General features: G+C 36.7%; 1 protein-coding gene across 3 annotated transcripts in view; it reads right to left on the bottom strand.

The window, feature by feature from the left end:
- Nucleotides 1-18,726, bottom strand: part of NKAIN2 (sodium/potassium transporting ATPase interacting 2) — a 515,911-nt gene that overhangs the window by 241,391 nt on the left and 255,794 nt on the right. For all 3 annotated transcript variants that reach the window (XM_064413063.1, XM_064413060.1, XM_064413061.1), the window contains one exon: nt 2,227-2,307. In XM_064413063.1, coding sequence (XP_064269133.1) covers nt 2,227-2,307 — 81 coding nt within the window. The remainder of the gene's footprint in view (nt 1-2,226; nt 2,308-18,726) is intronic.

Below are 18,726 nucleotides of genomic sequence, written 5' to 3'. Positions count from 1 at the left end.
AAAAGTTGGGTTTTTTTATTCTCTATTTAGAATTAGTTCAAACCCAGAGCTTTTCTCAAGGTTCTACATACCATTTCAAACAAAGAAAATACCTAGGTTATCACCACAGATTTAAAATTGCAGTTATTCCCAGATGAAAATATAAATAATAAAGATTCAGTGCAAGATTTATGAATAGGCCTGAGAAACATTACACTTGAAATGATCTATTCTGTAAGATACCTACATGTATAAAACAGCCAGAGCCTCTGAAGTGTCTAGAATGGCGGGGCATGTTATATCAACCTGAACAGTGGCATATCTTTGCATTAGATGTATATTTCCAAGAGCTAGATGTTCTAGAATATTTCCCATGTGGGGAAGTCTTTACGTAGCATTTGAGTTGAAAAGGAGAGAAGAATGATGCCCCACATGTGAATTAGATATTTTCTAGTTAATGAGTTGATCTCTACCATTTTGTAAAATCCATTTTTCTCTGAACTCTTGCTTTTCTCTCTCTCTTTACCAACTCTGGTGCTCTGAAAGCCAATTGAAGTGGAAAGAAGTGGGTATTTCAAGGTAGATCACATCACTGGAGCAAATAATACCTCTAGAGATCAAATAAAAGATTAAACTGCATTCAAATATAGACCTGAACCCTATGACTGTTTGGGAAACTTTCTAGATTATGATTTCTAGGCTTCTGAAAAAAAAAAAAATAAAAAATTCAAGGTTTAGGTACCATTTGTGGCCCATTTTATTTCCAGCTAGCACTTACTAGTGTTCTTACACTGTTTTTATACCCAGTGCTCAAACTGCTACTTCTCCCACCCCCATTCACTTCCCAAGGCAAGGTAAGCATCCTAACATTTACAGGTTTAGGAATGCAGGTGGCTGAAACAAGCAGGTGGAAAGAGGGTGGATTTGGTTGAGTATAATTGTACAACAGGTGCCAGGTTTGTTATATATCTTAGTTCTCCTGGCAACAAAGAAAGAATTTTGACCAAATAAAAGATAATATATGCAAGTTCTTTTATTTGCTATGTTTGTGCCAAGCTTTTAATGAGATTTGGCCTGTCTGAAAGTATAAAACCAGGAAAGGGTAACGTTTTACCTGCAGAAAATTACTTTACACCCTCAGGAAATGAAATTCTGATCCTTTTGAAGCCAGCATCTTTGAAGAAACAGAATACATGGGGATGAAATGCCTTGTATCTAGTAGTTTTTGTACTTTGGGGGTGATTTCAAAGAAACAACATGAAAAGAAATATCTCTGCCTCATTTATTTTTCCTATAATTATGTTTAACCTTCTGCATAAAAAGGTATCAGTAACTCACAAAGGATCATAGAATTACATCTGTAACATACAATTGGGCTAAACTCCCTATAATCAGGTAAAAAATTAAAAACTGAGTCAAGAAGACAATGTGATGTGTTCAACACGAGGGATTCTCCTTGATGGTCAGTTCATAGCACTGTGAGCATCATTCAGCAATAACTAGACTCAATTGAAGCATATGACCCTAAAAAACATTGTTGCCACTGCTTCTCTCTTATTGCACAAATTGCCAGCTTTCTGGGAACACCTTGAAAAGTAGGAGTGTTGGTATGAGACCATTACCAACTGCTACTTTATGCATTATCACACTGTCAATAAAATTCTATAAATATACCATTCTTAGGAACATATATTTTTCCTATAGATTTTTACTATGTATAAGTGTTCAAGGAAAAATTCCTACCAGAAGCATGAACTTAAAGAACACTGATGAAGCCAAATGGCAATCTGTTCTGGCACCTCAATTTACGTCTTAATTTAATGAAAGACCCCTTGTTTTACAACTATTATACCATGCATAAGACCCCTGAAAGGAATCCAGCTAAGTAACAGCAAGCTAAAAGGTACAATAAATATTTATTTGTCCCTGAGATGGCAATGTTTTCTATTCATGAAACCATTAATTAATGTCTCTCACATGGGTGGAATTTGCATTCCAGGGCTACTGAGGGTGACAAAAAGAGGTAATTTTCTTTTAAAGAATATATACAATTATTGTTGTGGGCTTCAGAATGTATACGTTCATGACTGTCTGGTTTAAAAGTTTCTAACATACCCAGAATATTCCAAATTTACATCATACTACCACATTCATTTAGGTAACACTAAAAGAATGAGTAAAACAGAGCACAGCCTGGGGCGTGTTAACAAAGAGTTGACAGCTGAAATTTATCCAGTGGTATATTACCTTTGAAAGGTCTCCAGCCTCCAAATAGAAGCAGATAACAAACACGTTCCATGTAACCCAAAGGACCAGCCAGACAGCATACTGTAGGGAGGAAGAGAGAAACACAGAATTAACAATTCCACTCTCAGCTGAGTCAAATTTAGTTCATTAGCTCAATCCAAGAGAAAAATAGATTATAAGTATGGGGCCTATGAATAAAAATGTTACACACAGAAAAGAGTTACCAATACATTCTTCCCTCTTCCTGACAGTGAATAGTGACCTAGTGAGTACTCAGTCACAGCAGAAAACCTGCATCTCAGGAAACAGTTGATAAATCTGACATTTTAATTTGGGGCTAATCTGTTTGTTCAGATGGGTAATGCTACAATAGAGAGGCGTGTAATATCAATTAAATCAATTATTAGTAGTAGTTATTATATAACTGTATTAATTATATTAGAAGTAGAGAACTGATCATTCAACTATAACTTACTAAATAACAACCTAATTGATCTAGCCCTGGATTTTTTTCAACACTTCAGATTTAGTCTCAAGAAACCAAGCATATATAACCTAAAGACAATCTGTCTGTCTGTCTATCTATCTATCTATCTATCTATCTATCTTGGCAGTATTTCTACAAAACATGGGGGAATTTTGTTGCCTTCCAAGGCGAGGTTCATAATTATCCAACACCTTCCAGAGAGAGACTGCATTTTAAATTGCCAATTTTCTTTGGGGTTCTAATTTTTTTTTTTTTTTTGACTCAAATGTATAGGAGATGCATTAATATTTAAGCAATATCTGTTCATTGGCAGTTGCCAAACATCTTATTCGTGTATCTGATGTGAGTAATGGAATACAATTTTTCTCTCCTTCTGTCCACTATTTTGCTTCTGTTTTATATTCATAAGGTCTTATGTGCTAGGACTGAAAAGTAAATTCCCTTGCTGTACAGCTGGAGGATCCTGGACAATACAGGCTGACCTGCGGTTGCTAATCTTACCTGATGTTTGTATTTAAGAATTTCCCTTAACAAATTATTCCATCACCTAATAAACTTCAGGATCTTCAAATGTTTTTTCTGATGGCTGCTGTAGCCATCCTCTAGTCCACAAATCAATTCTGCATGTTTGTTTACTTCCTTCCACAAGGCCTTGCATACATGTGAAATATGACAGCGATAGGACACCATTCCCTACCTGCTAGAGTTGAGAGCTGCTTTCTCCTTTTATATCACTACCCCACTTCTCAAAAGTGTTTACAGACTTACTCTTCGTGTTTTGTAGCCTTTTCTCCAAATCATACTGATTACATGTTGATAGCACCTTTTCCAAATCAGGAAGCACTATTTTCTGCACACCTCCAAGTGTTCACATTCTGAATAAGCAGACTATATTTTGGACTGTATACTATCCATTCCATACAAAAAACCCCAAACATTATAAACAATGGTTTGTCATTAATGACAATCTTTTTATCTTCTTTCATTAACAACATATGCAGGATTCTTCTTGCATTTCTCTTGCAAGTGATGTTCTGCATTACACTGTCTATTATTCAACATGCCATTTTCAACCTAATCTACTAGCTACTGTGAAAATAAACCAATTCTGCCATTTTCTAGGATTTAAAGTGAGACTATATAAAAATAAATATGACAAAAATTTAGATCTGTTCAAATTTCTTATTTTTATAGATAACAAAATAATTTCCAGACAGCCTAGCTATTATTTGGACCATGTTCAGGTTTTAAAAATTTATGATAAAAATAGTTTTGATTTAATGGAAGCTAACACAGCTATAAATGCCTGAATTGCTTTATACAGAAGTAATTTCAGGTAATTTAAAGCATACAGATTACATATACTTTATAGGTCAGCTCTTTCTGGTCACAGATGACAGATTTATTTAGGTCAGAAGAACTCTCTGGAGGTCACCTGGTCCAATCTCTGCTCAAAGCACAACCAGCATGGATCAAGTTTTGCAGGGATTTATCCAGTTGAGGTCAGAATGTCTCCAGAGATGACCCAGGTAATCCACATCTAAACTTTGAATACAGGCTGCTAATAAAACTTTGGAAAATAGGAACTTAGCTCAGTTGGAGAGTCTTAACAAACTCATTAAAAAAAACCCCAAAAAACCAAAACTTTGAGACATTAAACATATTAAGCATTTAATTTTCCTGTAAATTTCTCACAGCACACCCCTCTTCACATATAACATGGAGCTTTATAATTACAAAAAAGAGAAGAAAACATCAGTTTAGATTCAATAACCCTAATTTGGCTTTGTTAACTTTGTTAACTTTGCAGCATTTTAACTTGTTGGTTTTTGCCAATTTTTGTAATTTTCTAATGTTATATATTCTTATGAAGAAAATAAAAACACTCATTTTGATACATGAAGACAACTGGATTTCTTATAGTGAAAATTCTAAATACTGCATTTAGGTTGGTTTCTCAAAAGATACAAAATGTGCAATTTCTGTTCCCTTGAAAAATGTTTTTGTGCTCCAGAACAATTTTAAGCAAATTGGACAAAAGAATACAAGAAGATTGGAAGATACTTTTTCCACAAAAGTTTCAGGAAAATGGGCATACAAATAGTAATACAAACTATTAAGTCCTTATACAGAGAAGGACTTACAAAATCATCATTTATCAGTCAACAAGAATGGGGAAAAATATGGGAGAGAGACAATGGAAATGTTTCATAGCACAACATCTCCCACTGGATGTAAGCAACAGTGATTAAAAAGCTCAATGTCCACAGAATATCCAACAGAACACTCCAAGGAACTTTGCCTGTGCCAGCAGAGAACCTTATTACATGAAGAAACAGAACTTTTCTTTTTTACTGCTAATTTATCACCAAAAAACTGACACATTTCTCTGCCATTTAGATACACTCCTTTAACAAGGATCTCTTGTTATTGGACTACAGATAAGGTTAAAAATGTCTTTTAAAAGTATGTTTTAAACTTCTTCCTTTTGAAATGTTGTATTAAGTACTTGTTGCTTGAATTCAGTTGATAAGCACTGAGTTTAGTTGTCTTGAAATAAAAGGATGTTTCTGCTCCCCATTGCTTCTTATTTCAGAGGCCTCAGATGTGGCTCATCTCTTATCTCTGCATCACATGGAGTCATAAATGCCTCTTGTTTTTTATGTTCTTCAGCAAATTGTTGAAATTCAGCACTGAAGGTCTGTGACAGTGAACAAATCCCCCAGACACTCTCTGTTATATGTATCTAATTAGAAGCACATTTTATAAGAGTTCTTCAAAGGGCTACAGCTGTATTTTTTTCTTATATGTGGGAGTTCAAGACAGCTGCATTATCTGACAGAAGCATCACAATGCTACAGCCATCACATAACAGCAAGACAAGAACTGTGATGAATACACACTTGACCAAGCAGGAGATACTGAGAAGGGGCACAGCAGTGACAATGAAGCTTATTATTTTTATGGAGATCCACACTGGAAAGAGGTATAACTAGGTTAATGCTGAAGCCTTGAATAGTAAACATGAGTTTATAACCCTCTGCAAAGAATTTTGAGAAGAATTAGGTATTTCATGATTTATTGATACTGTGTAGTTACATTCACTATGAACCATCACACATGAATATAAGATTTATTTTTTTCTTGGGGAATGGAAAACTCAGATATTAAAATACCTGTACCACTAATGAGAACCTACACATTTCTCTTCACACTTCCGTCAAAGTTGGCTAAGTCACATTATCTCCAATTTACTAACAGAGAAACTGGAGGTCAAAGAAATTAAATCCCTTCACTTAATACCTAAGCCAAATGGAAAAAATGATCACAAGGCCACAACTGCCTTTGATATAAATATGGTCAGCAGAGCTCACATCTAATACTGTGTCATACTTTGCCTGAAGGAGAAATATGTCCCATACCTTTCAATCATAAATAGCCAGGAATTCTTATAGATATGAGTATTGTTAATTAAATATTTTTTTCCAAAGAACTTTACATGGCATTTCTATTGCTTCCAAATTCTTTTCTGATATGTGAGTCAGTTACAAACACATTTGTCTGGGGTATACAAGGACTGAGACCTACATTGTGGAATTCAAAGCAATTGAATTGTTGTTCTTGTCATTAATGATTTGCTATTTATTTTATTTTTAGAAATCTACATAATTTTAGTTTCATATGCTTCCAAATCTGAAAATATTTCCCAAGATCCTACTGCATTCAGGAAAAAGAAACTGAAGGAATTTCTAAAATTATAATTACTACATTTACCACAGTAATTAAATATGTGATTATGGTATCTGGACAAAAGTACTTGAGTTGTTCAAAGATTACCTAGAGTCCAGCATGTCTGGGAAGAGCAACTCTTACCAGTAAGAACTGTCCACAATATAATTATCTTTGTTTCTAAAGTTATTTTCCCCCTAATTTCCCCAGTCTATGAAGATATATCACTTAGAAACACAATTTTTTCAAATCTATCTCTTCCCCATCAAATATGGCAAAAAGTGAAATTCTGTATACTTAGCATCCATATACTATCTCTGCCCCTTGTTTCTATCAGTTCCATGTCTGGAACTGATAGAATCCCTTAGATTTCCCTGTGAGAAGTCCATCTGAAGCAGAAAGGACATCAGTCTACAGAGGGACTTCACATGGCTGCTTAGTAGGCACCATCTCTGGTTTCATCTGCTCTGTGCATTTTGCTGTTTTCTTCCTATTCCCATTGCCCGAAGCTTTTCCTGGAGAGCTGATGAGGATATGGGCAGCTCAACGTGGTGGAGAGTCCAGTTTCTAGAATCCAGCAGGAGCCACACATCAGTGGGAAGCTTCCAGTGCAGAGCAGGATCAAGAACCACAACCTGACTCCAAAGAGGAATCTGAAGTCAAATTCTCACCCAGCAGAGATTCAATGACTGAATGCATGAGGACCAGATGCTTTAAGTTGAACTGCTGTTCTCAGGAAACTAACACATAAAGTGACTGTGTTCTGCTTTAATGGTTCAGATGAAAGTCTTCCCTGCCCAGCAGTTATCTACAGGCCTCACTTGAAGAGAGCTCAGGCCCAAAACTAGTAGTCTTGACAACAAATAATATTCCTGGCAGCAGAAGACTTTGTGCAACCAGTTCAACTTCAATAAATGTTCGTTGACATTCCTGAACGTACTGGGAAGCTCTTGCAGAATGACAAAATTCTCTGGATTTTTTTCATTGCTTGTTGATTGTCACAGCATGCAGCTTCCACTAGTTTTGCTTGGCTAAATTCTTCCTATCATTAAGACTTATATTTTTTTGCTAAGTTTTTTTTTTTTTTCATTTATTTTTAATCATGGCTATAGTATCAGAGCACTGTCCATCCTTGTGAGCATCTGCTTCTAAGCAAATATGAATTGATTCTGTAGCATCCATTTTGAGTTGCTGTAGTTTTCTGTCTCAAATTGCAATGCCAGTCCAGTTTTCTGTTTGTGTTTATCAGGGAATTTTTTAACCCATTGGCATTGTGATTCCTTGACTCTTCAGTCTTTCATCAGAAAGTCTTCAGTCTTTCATCAGTCTTTGTTCCCTCAGATAAAAAAAAATCTGCCTGACATTTTATTTCCTCGTCATTACACTTCAATAATTAGTGTCCTCTGCCAAGACGCACTGAATGATGTTGAACTGTCATGTGTATTGGAACTGGTCACTACCAAACAGAAAATTGCTGTTGGAATGGGGTTTTTTTCCCTCTTGAGCAATCAGTGCTTGCCGATATAGAGCAAATGCTGCTTAAAATTTCTTTCCAGAGGCTTCCATATACCCCATGGCTATGTACAAACATTCAAGTTCCTTGAACTCAGTTATAAGCTCTGATTTTATGTTATTTATTAACTGTATTTTCCCCTTGATGTGCACGAGAAGGATTCATAAACATAAAAGACAGAAGGAAAGTTGAGGCATGTTCTGGTCAGGTCATTAATGGATAAAGGCACAACCCAGAGCACAGTACATTGACATGATGTGCAATCAGCCCTCAATCTACTCATAGCCAAGGGGTTCTAGCATGAGTGGGACTCACTGGGCTTCTTCTTTCTTTTGGCTGCTTCTGTTTTGTTCCCTCTTCTTTGTGCCAGAATTATACTGGGAACAGAAAGCACAGCAGAGATTTGCTTTTTGTTCTGAAGACATGGCTCCAGCTCCTTTTGCATAAAATAAGTTGAACTTCTACAGAGCACATTATTGTCAGAGTACTCTCCATCTGTCCATTTAGATGTCTGCAATGTAGATGTCCTCCTCCGAGCAGCATCTAGATCCCCATTACACTCAATTCAGAGGAAAGACACTTCCAGGGCTAGGTTCATTTCCCAGTGTCTGACACAGATCACTCTACCCTTGCTGTTTGGAAAGCCAAGCTTCTCAAAGGTAAATTCCCAGCGTCACAGAGCCCATTAAAATCTTGTACTGGTGACACAAACAATAAGATAGTAACACTGCACTATGCACATATATACTCCTTTCTTCCCCCCATAAATACCAAATTAATTTAAACATCACGAGGGTAAAATACCACTGATGGACTGCTGAATAGACATGTTCTGAGAACTACTGTTTCTTATATCCTGCACTTCCTGATGGTCCATTAATGCTTAAGCTTGAATAATTCATTTGTTAATTTCCTGTTAATTTATTAATTTCCTGCTTCTTGGATTCATGGCTCTTTAGGTTTCAGTGCAAAAGATTGAGAAAAGTGTTTTTTAGTATTGCATCACATTAATTTGTTCTTCGGCCTCTAAATTGGTGTCCAACTATAGCACTGAAGATATAACCCACAAAACTAAATTACAAACTTCCATTCCATGAAGCCAAAAACAACTCGGGAGATCCATCAGCCCACTCCTACAGCTTTCCTAAGGAAGATACATAACATTTTCTCATGTAGCCACTCTATTCTTACTTCTTAGATAATAATAATTTCTTTCACTATGATGCTAGAAGGGCGAATGGCCAAATTGTAGAAGAACTTAGTTTACATTGTAGCACTGTAGCACTGTTCAGTCAAACCTACTATGTTTCAATAGGGAGTTACAAATAGTCTGGATCCCAAAATGAAAGTGTTCTGGATGTAAAGAAGTTACTTTTTAAAATAAGTTTTCTTTAAAAAAAACAATATTTCTGCCATTCTTCCAAAAGCAGAGCAAATAAATTTTCTTCTTTTAATCTCAAATATTTTCTTATTGTCTTTGTGGGGTTTTTTGGTTGTTGCTGTTGGTTGTTTTGGTTTTTGTTTGGTTTTTGTTTTGTTTTGGGGGAAGTTTGGCAGGGATTTAGGTTTCTTCTGCATCAGTATGTTACAATTCTTGCGCTTTTTAACAGAAGTGTATTTAATGTATAAAGAAAGTAAAGTAAGGCAGACATTTTAACAGGGCATATTTATTTTACCTTTTGAGATAGCAGTAGAAATTTAATTGGTTTGGCTTCACTCATCTATCAATTCCTGTATATCTTTTGATCACATCTTTGCTGTGAAACATTTATCAGCAGGAAGTAACTTCAAATATCTGAATATTCAGTGTACTGCAACACAGTACATATCCAACAGCTGCAGACACATGAATATACATACATACATTCAGAGATGGACTGATATTATTCCTCTTATTATTTCCATACTTTTTCAGTACTCTTTCTTTTGTTCGTAGAACAGATTATAAAGTCTCTCAAATTAGAAATTACTAATTAAATGTAGGTAACAGGAAAATGATAGTTCTCATTTAAATAGAATTCAAAATGCTGTCTTTATAACAGAATTCTTGTTATATCTCTGTATTTCAAGACATAACTTGAGCTGGTTATACAATAATCAACCTTAAAATAGCACTGTTTTGAACCTTTTTTAACCTTTCTGCTTCAATTCCAATATTAATCTACCAGGATCTACTTCAAGAGCTACTAGCAGTAGAAATCAATGCTGTTCAAGATATAAAATGTGAAATAATGGCTTTGAAATGATATTATTTTTTTACCAGTTCTAATCAGCTGTTGAATTTATATTAAAGTTGGCATAAGAAAAAAATATAGAAACTAAAGTGATGTGATTTTGTAATTTGGTTCTTCAATTACAGGGCTAGAAATTTTTTCAAACCCTACCTTCTAGAACAGTCCCAAAATACTAAGAATTTCAAGACTTGGATTTCCTCAGAAGTAATACATAGTTATCAGTGCAGAAATTGCATTCACAGGAATCCAAACTACCTCTGATGGATATATTTTTTGTAAGAAATCTTAGGGGAAAATTGCAGGAATTGTTGTGGTAAAATTCCACTGTAACTCGTGGCTCGCCAGAACATTTTACCAATTAATTACCAATGAAAAAGAAACATGAACAAGATCATTGGATACTATAAACTGCTTTATCAAAGGCTTCATCCAAGAGTCAATGCTACTATGAAATTACCACATTGCAAAACAAAACAAAACAAAAAATTCTACAAATTCAGCATGGATGGGATAGGTGACAGAATGGTTTTGTATGTACAAGTTTGCCTCAGTCGTTAAGAATATTTGAAAATATGCTCAACGGGATCATGTAATTGCTTTCCTGCAGAATATGTGAATACTCCCTTGCCAAGAAGTGAGGTTGTTTGCTACTTGCCATTGCCCAGTCCAGGGATCACTCTACTAAGAGGCTCTGCTGAGGGTGTGCCCCAGATTGCAAGGCAAGATGTATTCTATTTGCCATCTGTATGGCAGATATCTTCTGTTAAGCGGGCAGTTTTCTTCATCTCTTCCACAACTAATCCTCTCTCAGGGGAGACATCTGCTGACAAGAGGCTATTGAATGTCACTGCATTACTGATAAGGACTATAACATCCCATTGTGAGATGCTTTGCCCAGAGGGAGGAGCCAAGCATTCCTATTTGGATATAATCGTGATATCTGGAGCACCAGCACAGCTTCTCCACTGGATTTCCCAGAGGAACAACTGCCTGTTCAACTGGATCTTCAGAGGAAGACTACACCCTTCTACAGGATCTCTGCTCCAACAGAACCACACCTAACACTCCAGGAGGACTGCACCCACAATTCCAACTGGACTGCTACCAACACCCTGACCCACAGGGTGTCAGGTTGTGTTCTGACTCTGTCAGTGTTGTTTTAGTTTACTGCATTGTGTATTTTATCTCTTTATTTTCTTCCCTAATAAAGAACTGTTATTCCTGTTCCCATATTTTTGCTTGAAAACTCTTTAACTTAAAATTTATAGCAATTTGGAGGGAGGGGGTTTGCATTTTCCATTTCAGAGAAGGCTACTGCCTTCTTTAGCAGACACCTGTCTTTCGAAACCAAGGCATGGTGCCAGTTCAAGAGGTCACACTGATGGCCCAGCCCCTCGACAGGGCAGCAGTGCTCCTCCACGTGGGCTCTGTGCTGTGGTCACCATGCCACATGCTTGCATTCCACCTAGGGGAAACCAGGCTCACCAGCTGGGAACCACTTCTCTAGACCCTCTTCAGTCTGAGGGAGTCCCATGTGGAATCTCCCTATTCTGCTGAGTGGCCAGACCTCAGTAGGAATGCTTTCGCTTCCTCCAGTTTGAACTGGACAATGTGCAGTGAGGAAGGAAAGGTGTTTTTGTCAGCTAAAATAAACATAAGACACACTACCTCACTGCAATCTAACAAGAAGGGCTTCTCACTGGAAAAGTGGGAAGCAGCAATTTGCTTCAGATGTTAGCAATTGATGGAGCTAAGCATGTATTGACTGTTTCCTTGGTTTCTCTGGGCTTTTCAGAAACACCCAAAAAGAAAAATCCTGATTATAATTCAGTCATTGAACACTTTATTTTAATGGAACATTTAGCAGCTGATCCCATTTGAATTCTCTATTAAAAATACAAATCAGGACAATCAGAATTCTTTCAATGTTCATTTTTTAACAGAGTGCAAAAAATAAAATCAATAGCTACTGTTGCTAGGAACAGAAGTCTACTGACATTTATTTAGATTCTTTTATTGATGCCTCAGTATTTGAGTGCCAACTACAACTATTTATAAAGGGAATCCATCCCCCTCAGAGAATATACTGAAATGCTTGCTAAAACTAAAACTAAGCCATTTATAATAACATCTTTTTGATAAATTGAGATGGTATTATTTAGCTTCCCAGGTATTGTTTTCCTCCTTCAGTTTTTTTTGTCTTAATGCCTTAACAAAGTCATGAGGAGCCTGGTGGTTGAGTACACAGAGCTTTGAGTGTGGTTTTTAATGTTCATATTCCAAAGCAGATATAATTTTAACTAAAGATTTACCACAGGAAAAATAAATGAGGACCATCAAATTCTTTCTTACCTCTCTCCAAACTGTTTTTTACAGCACAATTTTTAAGGCATTCCTTAGACCACTCCAAAAATTTGGAAAAAAAATTGGGACTTTGGCTAAGATACTAGGAGACTTTATGTTTGCAGAATGGAGCACACAGACCTTCAAACTCACTGTCTGGCAACTCTGTTTCGGGAGGTTAGGAGCTGCTTTGAGAGTACCAGTCAACCGCAAAGGTCACTTCCCATTGTTTGGAGATAACACACAGGAACTGGATCTGCAGAGTGTTCACAGCTAGCCATACCATGGAGCCAGCCTGAATTTTCAGGAGGTTAAGGTAACTGAAGGGGAGGGAGCCAGATTCAGGAGGCACAAAGCCCAGCCTCATGGAACTGGCACATTTTCCTGGTGTAGGGGATGCCTACCTGCGAGAGTGTCAGTGCGCCCACTTCTCTGGGATGGACTCTGGGAGTGAGACTAATGAGCCACAGCCAAGGGAGAGAAGACAAAGTATACTCTTCCAATTCTCTTATTCCCTTCTAGCAAATCTGATGGGAAATACTGCCTGATTGACAAGATCAGTATGTTTTAATACCACATGACTTTTTTTTCAGTCTTTTTCAATACTGAAGGTATTGAATTAAACAAAAGAGGAATCTGAAGTTTTAATAATGACTGTAGATACACAAACATCACTTCCAAAAAGAGGATAAAATAAAAAATTGACTTAATTTTCTAGTTTCTTCAGGGAGATTTAGGACTGGTGCATATATTCAAATAAAGTACTATTTTAAAAGCACTTTCTTTATCAATCAATCAAGCTCTGTTTTTTCTCAAATCACCAAAACACATTACACTTTGCTCATTGGATGCATTAGGGCCTTCCTCAATGAGGTTTATCCCTGACTCTGTGTGCAAGTTTGCTCTGTATCACTCAGGAAACAAAGAAAGTTCCTTGTCTTAGATGATATTAGCGAAACTGCCTTTCCCTTCTCTTTCAACTGGCATCAAAAAAACATTAGCTAAAAATATTCCATGCCCTAGGTTTTTGCAGTTCTGAGAAGAAACTATAGATGAAATCAGATAATGTTGTGGTCCGGCCCTCTTAATATACATAGACTGGTCAAATTTTATTTCCCTAAATGTGATACGATCAAAGAATAGCATAATATCCTTTATTCACGCCTTTGAGAGTGTTTCTTTCATGGCATCACCTCCAAATCCTTTTATTGGTAATATTATAGTAAATGTATATCTCTGATTGTATTTGATTTTCTTTCTCTTAAAGTTGCTTCTTTCCTCTGCATATCACAAGTACCCTGAAAAATACTTTTACTTTCTGGAATTTTTGTTTGCTCAATTTTGGGAGAGAACATGCAGCTGTTTAGGGGTGGGGAAAGTTATTGCAACTATTTCCTTTACTGCTAATCTTCTTGTTCCAAGTATCTTCTAGGTCAAGCACTCACAAAAAATTCCCTATAATTTATAAATATACCAGGAGAAAATTTCAAACATCATTCAGCAGTAAGGCTGGCATCTCTGTAACTACAGATGCAAAAAACTCGAGACATTTAATCGTTAAGACATCACTGACTGGGAAGGCTGCCACCAACATCCACACTTGATGCACATACATTGTCTTTTGGCTCTCTGCAGCTATGCCCATCTGCTTTGGTGGCATGGTGCCTGCTTATCAGCTAGTTGGACGATTTCAGTACACAGAGGTGCCAAAAAAAGGTTTTACATGGGTAGCCTGTATAGCCACAAAAGTGCCATTTCTTTTGTAGGAAGAAATGCTAGAGCTGAGATACTAATAGACTGTCTTTGTGCTTTTTTTTCTTTTTTTTTTTTTCACTCACTGAACATGGGTCTTGCCATCACCATTTTTGTATCTCTTTTACAAAATAAAATATGGTACTAGAAGTGAAACAGAATAAAAGCAGATAACACACTTATGAACAAAGCCGCTATGAAACAAAATGAGAGTAGGGCAGGTTACGGGTATAGTTTAAGTATTGTGCACCATATGCCTCTAATTCAAAGGAACAAAATAAGGCAAAAATGCATACTCATTCTATGCTATAAAATTTGAAACCAGGAAAGCATTGCAAATAGAATTGGATTAGATTGAGAGGAAAGCAAAGAATCTATATGAAATCATAGAGCTGAGATAGAAAAATAATCTTAGCTGGTCCTGAAGATTGAGCACGCAATTCCGACAGAAATTTAAACATAATTTGTTGGTTTTGTTTTCAGGACCATTGTTCAGAGCAGATACTATTTCAATCTAAGGGTAGACCTCATATTCTTCTTATAACACTCCTAACTCAGCAAATTGGAATCTAAGAAGATTATTTGAGCCTTAAATTAAAAAAGTCTTTAAAAAATTCTTGAGAAAAACACAATGAGGGAATGAAATTGACTTTCAGTGTACAAGATGCATATGAACTTGTCACATACCATAAATACAATCAATTTCAGCATAATTTCTGATGTAAGAACATTAGGAAATACAGCCAGTATAGTAAAGAAAATTAATGGTGCAACTGTGGGTTGACTTTAAACATCAGATTGCAGAACTTTGCTTCACTTTTAGAGGGATATTTGGTAAAATTATTATCAGGGTTTTTCCCAACCCAGCTTTTCTTCCACTTCTTTGTTTTTTACATATTCTTCTTGGCATTATGGCCTATGCACAGCTCAGATAGAAAGGTATACACATTATTTTGATAAACACTCAGTGCTACACAGATCCATTCCCAGCATTTTTCAGGAAAAAGTAAAAACAGCAGGTTGTTGAAAGGATGATAGCTCAAAAAACTATAAGGTAAGAAAGGGCAACAGTGAGGGGGAATAAAGAGCTGATATTTCAAATGGAGTGGGAATATATCCAGATCTCAAGAAGGCATTTGATGACATTAGCAATGAAAGGCACTGTAGCTTCCACATTGAGGCAGAAGAGCCATGTGACTTCCACAGAAGCAGCCCAACTTGCCATGCAAAATCTGAGCATGGCTGAGCCAAGAACCTTTGCCAGTGCCCCCAGCACTGCCACATCAGAGAGGCTGTGATGACAGTTTTATGACAGGAGACAACAGCATGACAAACTGATAAATGTGCTTGGAAAAGCATTGGGTTTTTAAGCAACCAGACTGAGTTATTCCAAATTCTGGAAATTATAATAAAAACTGAATGGGTTTCTCCTGGTCTCCAATTTCATTTCAATGTTCCAGAAAGAATTCATACTCCACCAGGTACATGGATATAAGTACTGATACACCCAGTAGGAAAATAATGCCATTTTCTAGTTGCTGCTGTCTCAATATTAGCAAGATAACTTTATGGCTGTTGAAAAATCTTGTATCTATGCAAGCTAAAGTTCAGGCTTATATTTCATGCTTGAATTAAATTAGAATATTTTGCTGGCCTGATTGCTTGGATATTTCAAAAGTATATTTCTGTCCAAGCACAAAATATGTTCTATGAAAAGACAATAATAGAGGAAAAGGAAAAAGAGAAGATGTTTCCAAGCATCCAAAGGCAAGTTGAAGCAAAGTCCTGGAAAAATTAGAAAAGAATGAAAAGTTACCCATGATAATTTACATCAACATCCAATTTTTTTTTCATGTATCATAGTAGAGGTTCACTGGATGTTGCTGTTCAACATTTTTTTTGCCTTCATCACCCAGTCCATACTTGTGCTTTATTTACTGAATAGAATCCAAATTCACCCGTTGTTGGATTTTCTTAGGCTAGCTGATTTACCGTAGCTTCTGAGTGTATCTTAAGCATGGATTACCTTCCTAAAGCACTGGCTGGGCAGGATAATAGTTATTAGTCCCATGTTAGAGATGAGAAATTTCTGCTGCAAATGAGTCTGGGGTGCTGAAGGCAACCACGTTATTCATTACCAGTGCCAGAAAACCATGTTGTGCACTAATAAGGAGATGCTCACTTTGATCACACAATTAAGGACTGTAGCATAATTCAAAAACACAGGTGGCTAAATAAAGGTCACAGAGGCAGCATCAGTTTTGGAAGTTTCTCGGTCTTGGATGCTCCATTTGCAGCTTTAATAGATTCTTGTTCCAGTGCTTGAAAAAGTGTATGTGTAAGCATTTTCTCAACTGCACTTTTGCTGTAGATAGTGGGTGTTCTGCAGTCAAGTAGCCACAGTTAATAAAGTGTGATGAGCAGTGTCTTCCACATGAGCTGATAACAGCTCCCAGGTGAGTCTTCTGTTAATACATAGGTATAAATACTTCTATGCTGTTAAAGGACACATTGAAAGCAAAAAGAATCCCCAAACCACTGTTACACAGAGATGTTGATCAACATGCGAGCCATTAGAGACTCTCAGCCTCTCAAAACAAAACTGTGCCAATCAAGGCAAAAAAATGACAGAAGACAACACCCCACCACCTACAATTACATGGACTAGAGGCTTCTGTGCTCTGCCCTCCCCTCTTTCCCCAAACTGAATGATGGCTTCCTGCCTCTCTCCCTCACCACTGGCATGAAGAAAAATGGTCTCTTTGTTCTCCCTTCTACAAAGGTGCCTGAGCCAGGGGAGGCATGGGTTCAGTAAGGGCCTGAGTAGCCCCCAGGGCTCATCCCTTTGTTCAGCAGAAGCAAAGCCTGCTCCCTCAGCACTGTGGCTCTGTTGCAGGGTGGATGGGTGCATTCTGGCTCTCCTGCCTAAAGTTTGTTGCCATCCCCTGATTTGAAATCACTGCCCATTCTAACAAATCTAGCTGAATTTGTTATCTGGACAAGAGACAGCTTGAAATTATGCCCTGTGGCAGCTCTTCCCTCTTTCTTTCTATGTCAAATGTCACACTGACTTTGCAAGAAAGAAGTACTAGAACATATTTATGCAAAGGCTGTCAAAGCAAAACAAAAAAAACCTTTTTTTTTTTGGTTTGCTTTTAGATCCATCGATCTAGATAATCAGAAAGATGGAGTCACTTTGATGGTAAAATAATAAATAAGGTTGGTAAAAACTTCAGTTTGAAGGGTTTAAATGTAGCCTGTTCATCATTAAATAACAAGGTTCTGTAACAGAAACCACTGGATAACTTTACATATAAACACCTGTTGCCAAACCTGACTATCACTCTGGAAATCATTAAATAGATACAGTAATTTATTTTTTCCCCACCCTTGTTCAAAACTTCACATGTTGAGCAAATGCACTGCTGGGAATTCAGCAATATTTAGCAGATATGTCCCCATTCATTGAAAATATTTAAGAGAAACAATCCCATTGAAAAGATCTGCTGTCATTTTTCTAGAGGAAATTTCAATAAGTTGCCCAAATCTTGCTGCTCTTTTCTGTTCATCTCTCCACATTGTTAAATACTCCTTTGCCCTCATTTCTACTTTAAATGTATCCCATAGTATTAGTAATACAGAGAACAAACAGGAGAACTTGCAAAGCAAAAAGGGTAAGGAAGACAGAAGTACTAATACTGCAGAGATATAAAGTCTCAAAACAGAAAGAAGCATGTGAAAGGTTAAGTAAATAAGATAATATTTAAATATATAAGCCACAAGACGTTATTGGAGAGTATGATCACATTTTAAAGAATAAAAGCATAAAAAGTGTAATTTTACTGTCAGAAGAAAAATGATGATTCTAAAATGTAGACAGGATCTGTGTCTCACATAAGCCCTGGGGAACAAAAGCCAGAAAGATAACTATAAAACTCCAAAACTCTAAGGGGCAAAAAGAAAGGAAAAAAAATGAGACAAAGAATTGTCAGAACATGCCACTATCAAGTCAATAGTGATCAGCAAGAAATTAGACCAAAAGGATTAAGAAAACTTCCATGGCAGCTGAATTCTCTCCCAGAACACTAATGAAATGGCAAGAGAGATAAAAGAACAGATAGGTTATATTTGCTATTTCAGCTGCAGGACCACCCTTCCAAGAGATATGCAGTGGAGTCAACAGCAAAGCAGTTTGGCATTAAAATGAAAAGAAAGAAATCTAGAACAACCATAGACTTGTCACACACGTCTAGTTATAAAATTAGAAAACTCTCCCCTACCAGACAGAATTGGTCCAAAGGAATCAGAAAGTCTTGGCTGAGCAGTATAAATATGGATTCATCTGGGGACTTATGTAAATGCTCATTGTATTAACTGGGTTTTTTAGCAGATGCAGACCTAGAAAGAGGAAAATATTTAGAAATCTCTGTCCTTTCCCATTA

This window comes from Passer domesticus, chromosome 3 (assembly GCF_036417665.1).
Source record: "Passer domesticus isolate bPasDom1 chromosome 3, bPasDom1.hap1, whole genome shotgun sequence".
Classification (NCBI taxonomy): domain Eukaryota; kingdom Metazoa; phylum Chordata; class Aves; order Passeriformes; family Passeridae; genus Passer; species Passer domesticus.
Note: the sequence above shows the minus strand (reverse complement) of the source record. Positions and strands in the feature narration are given on the sequence as shown.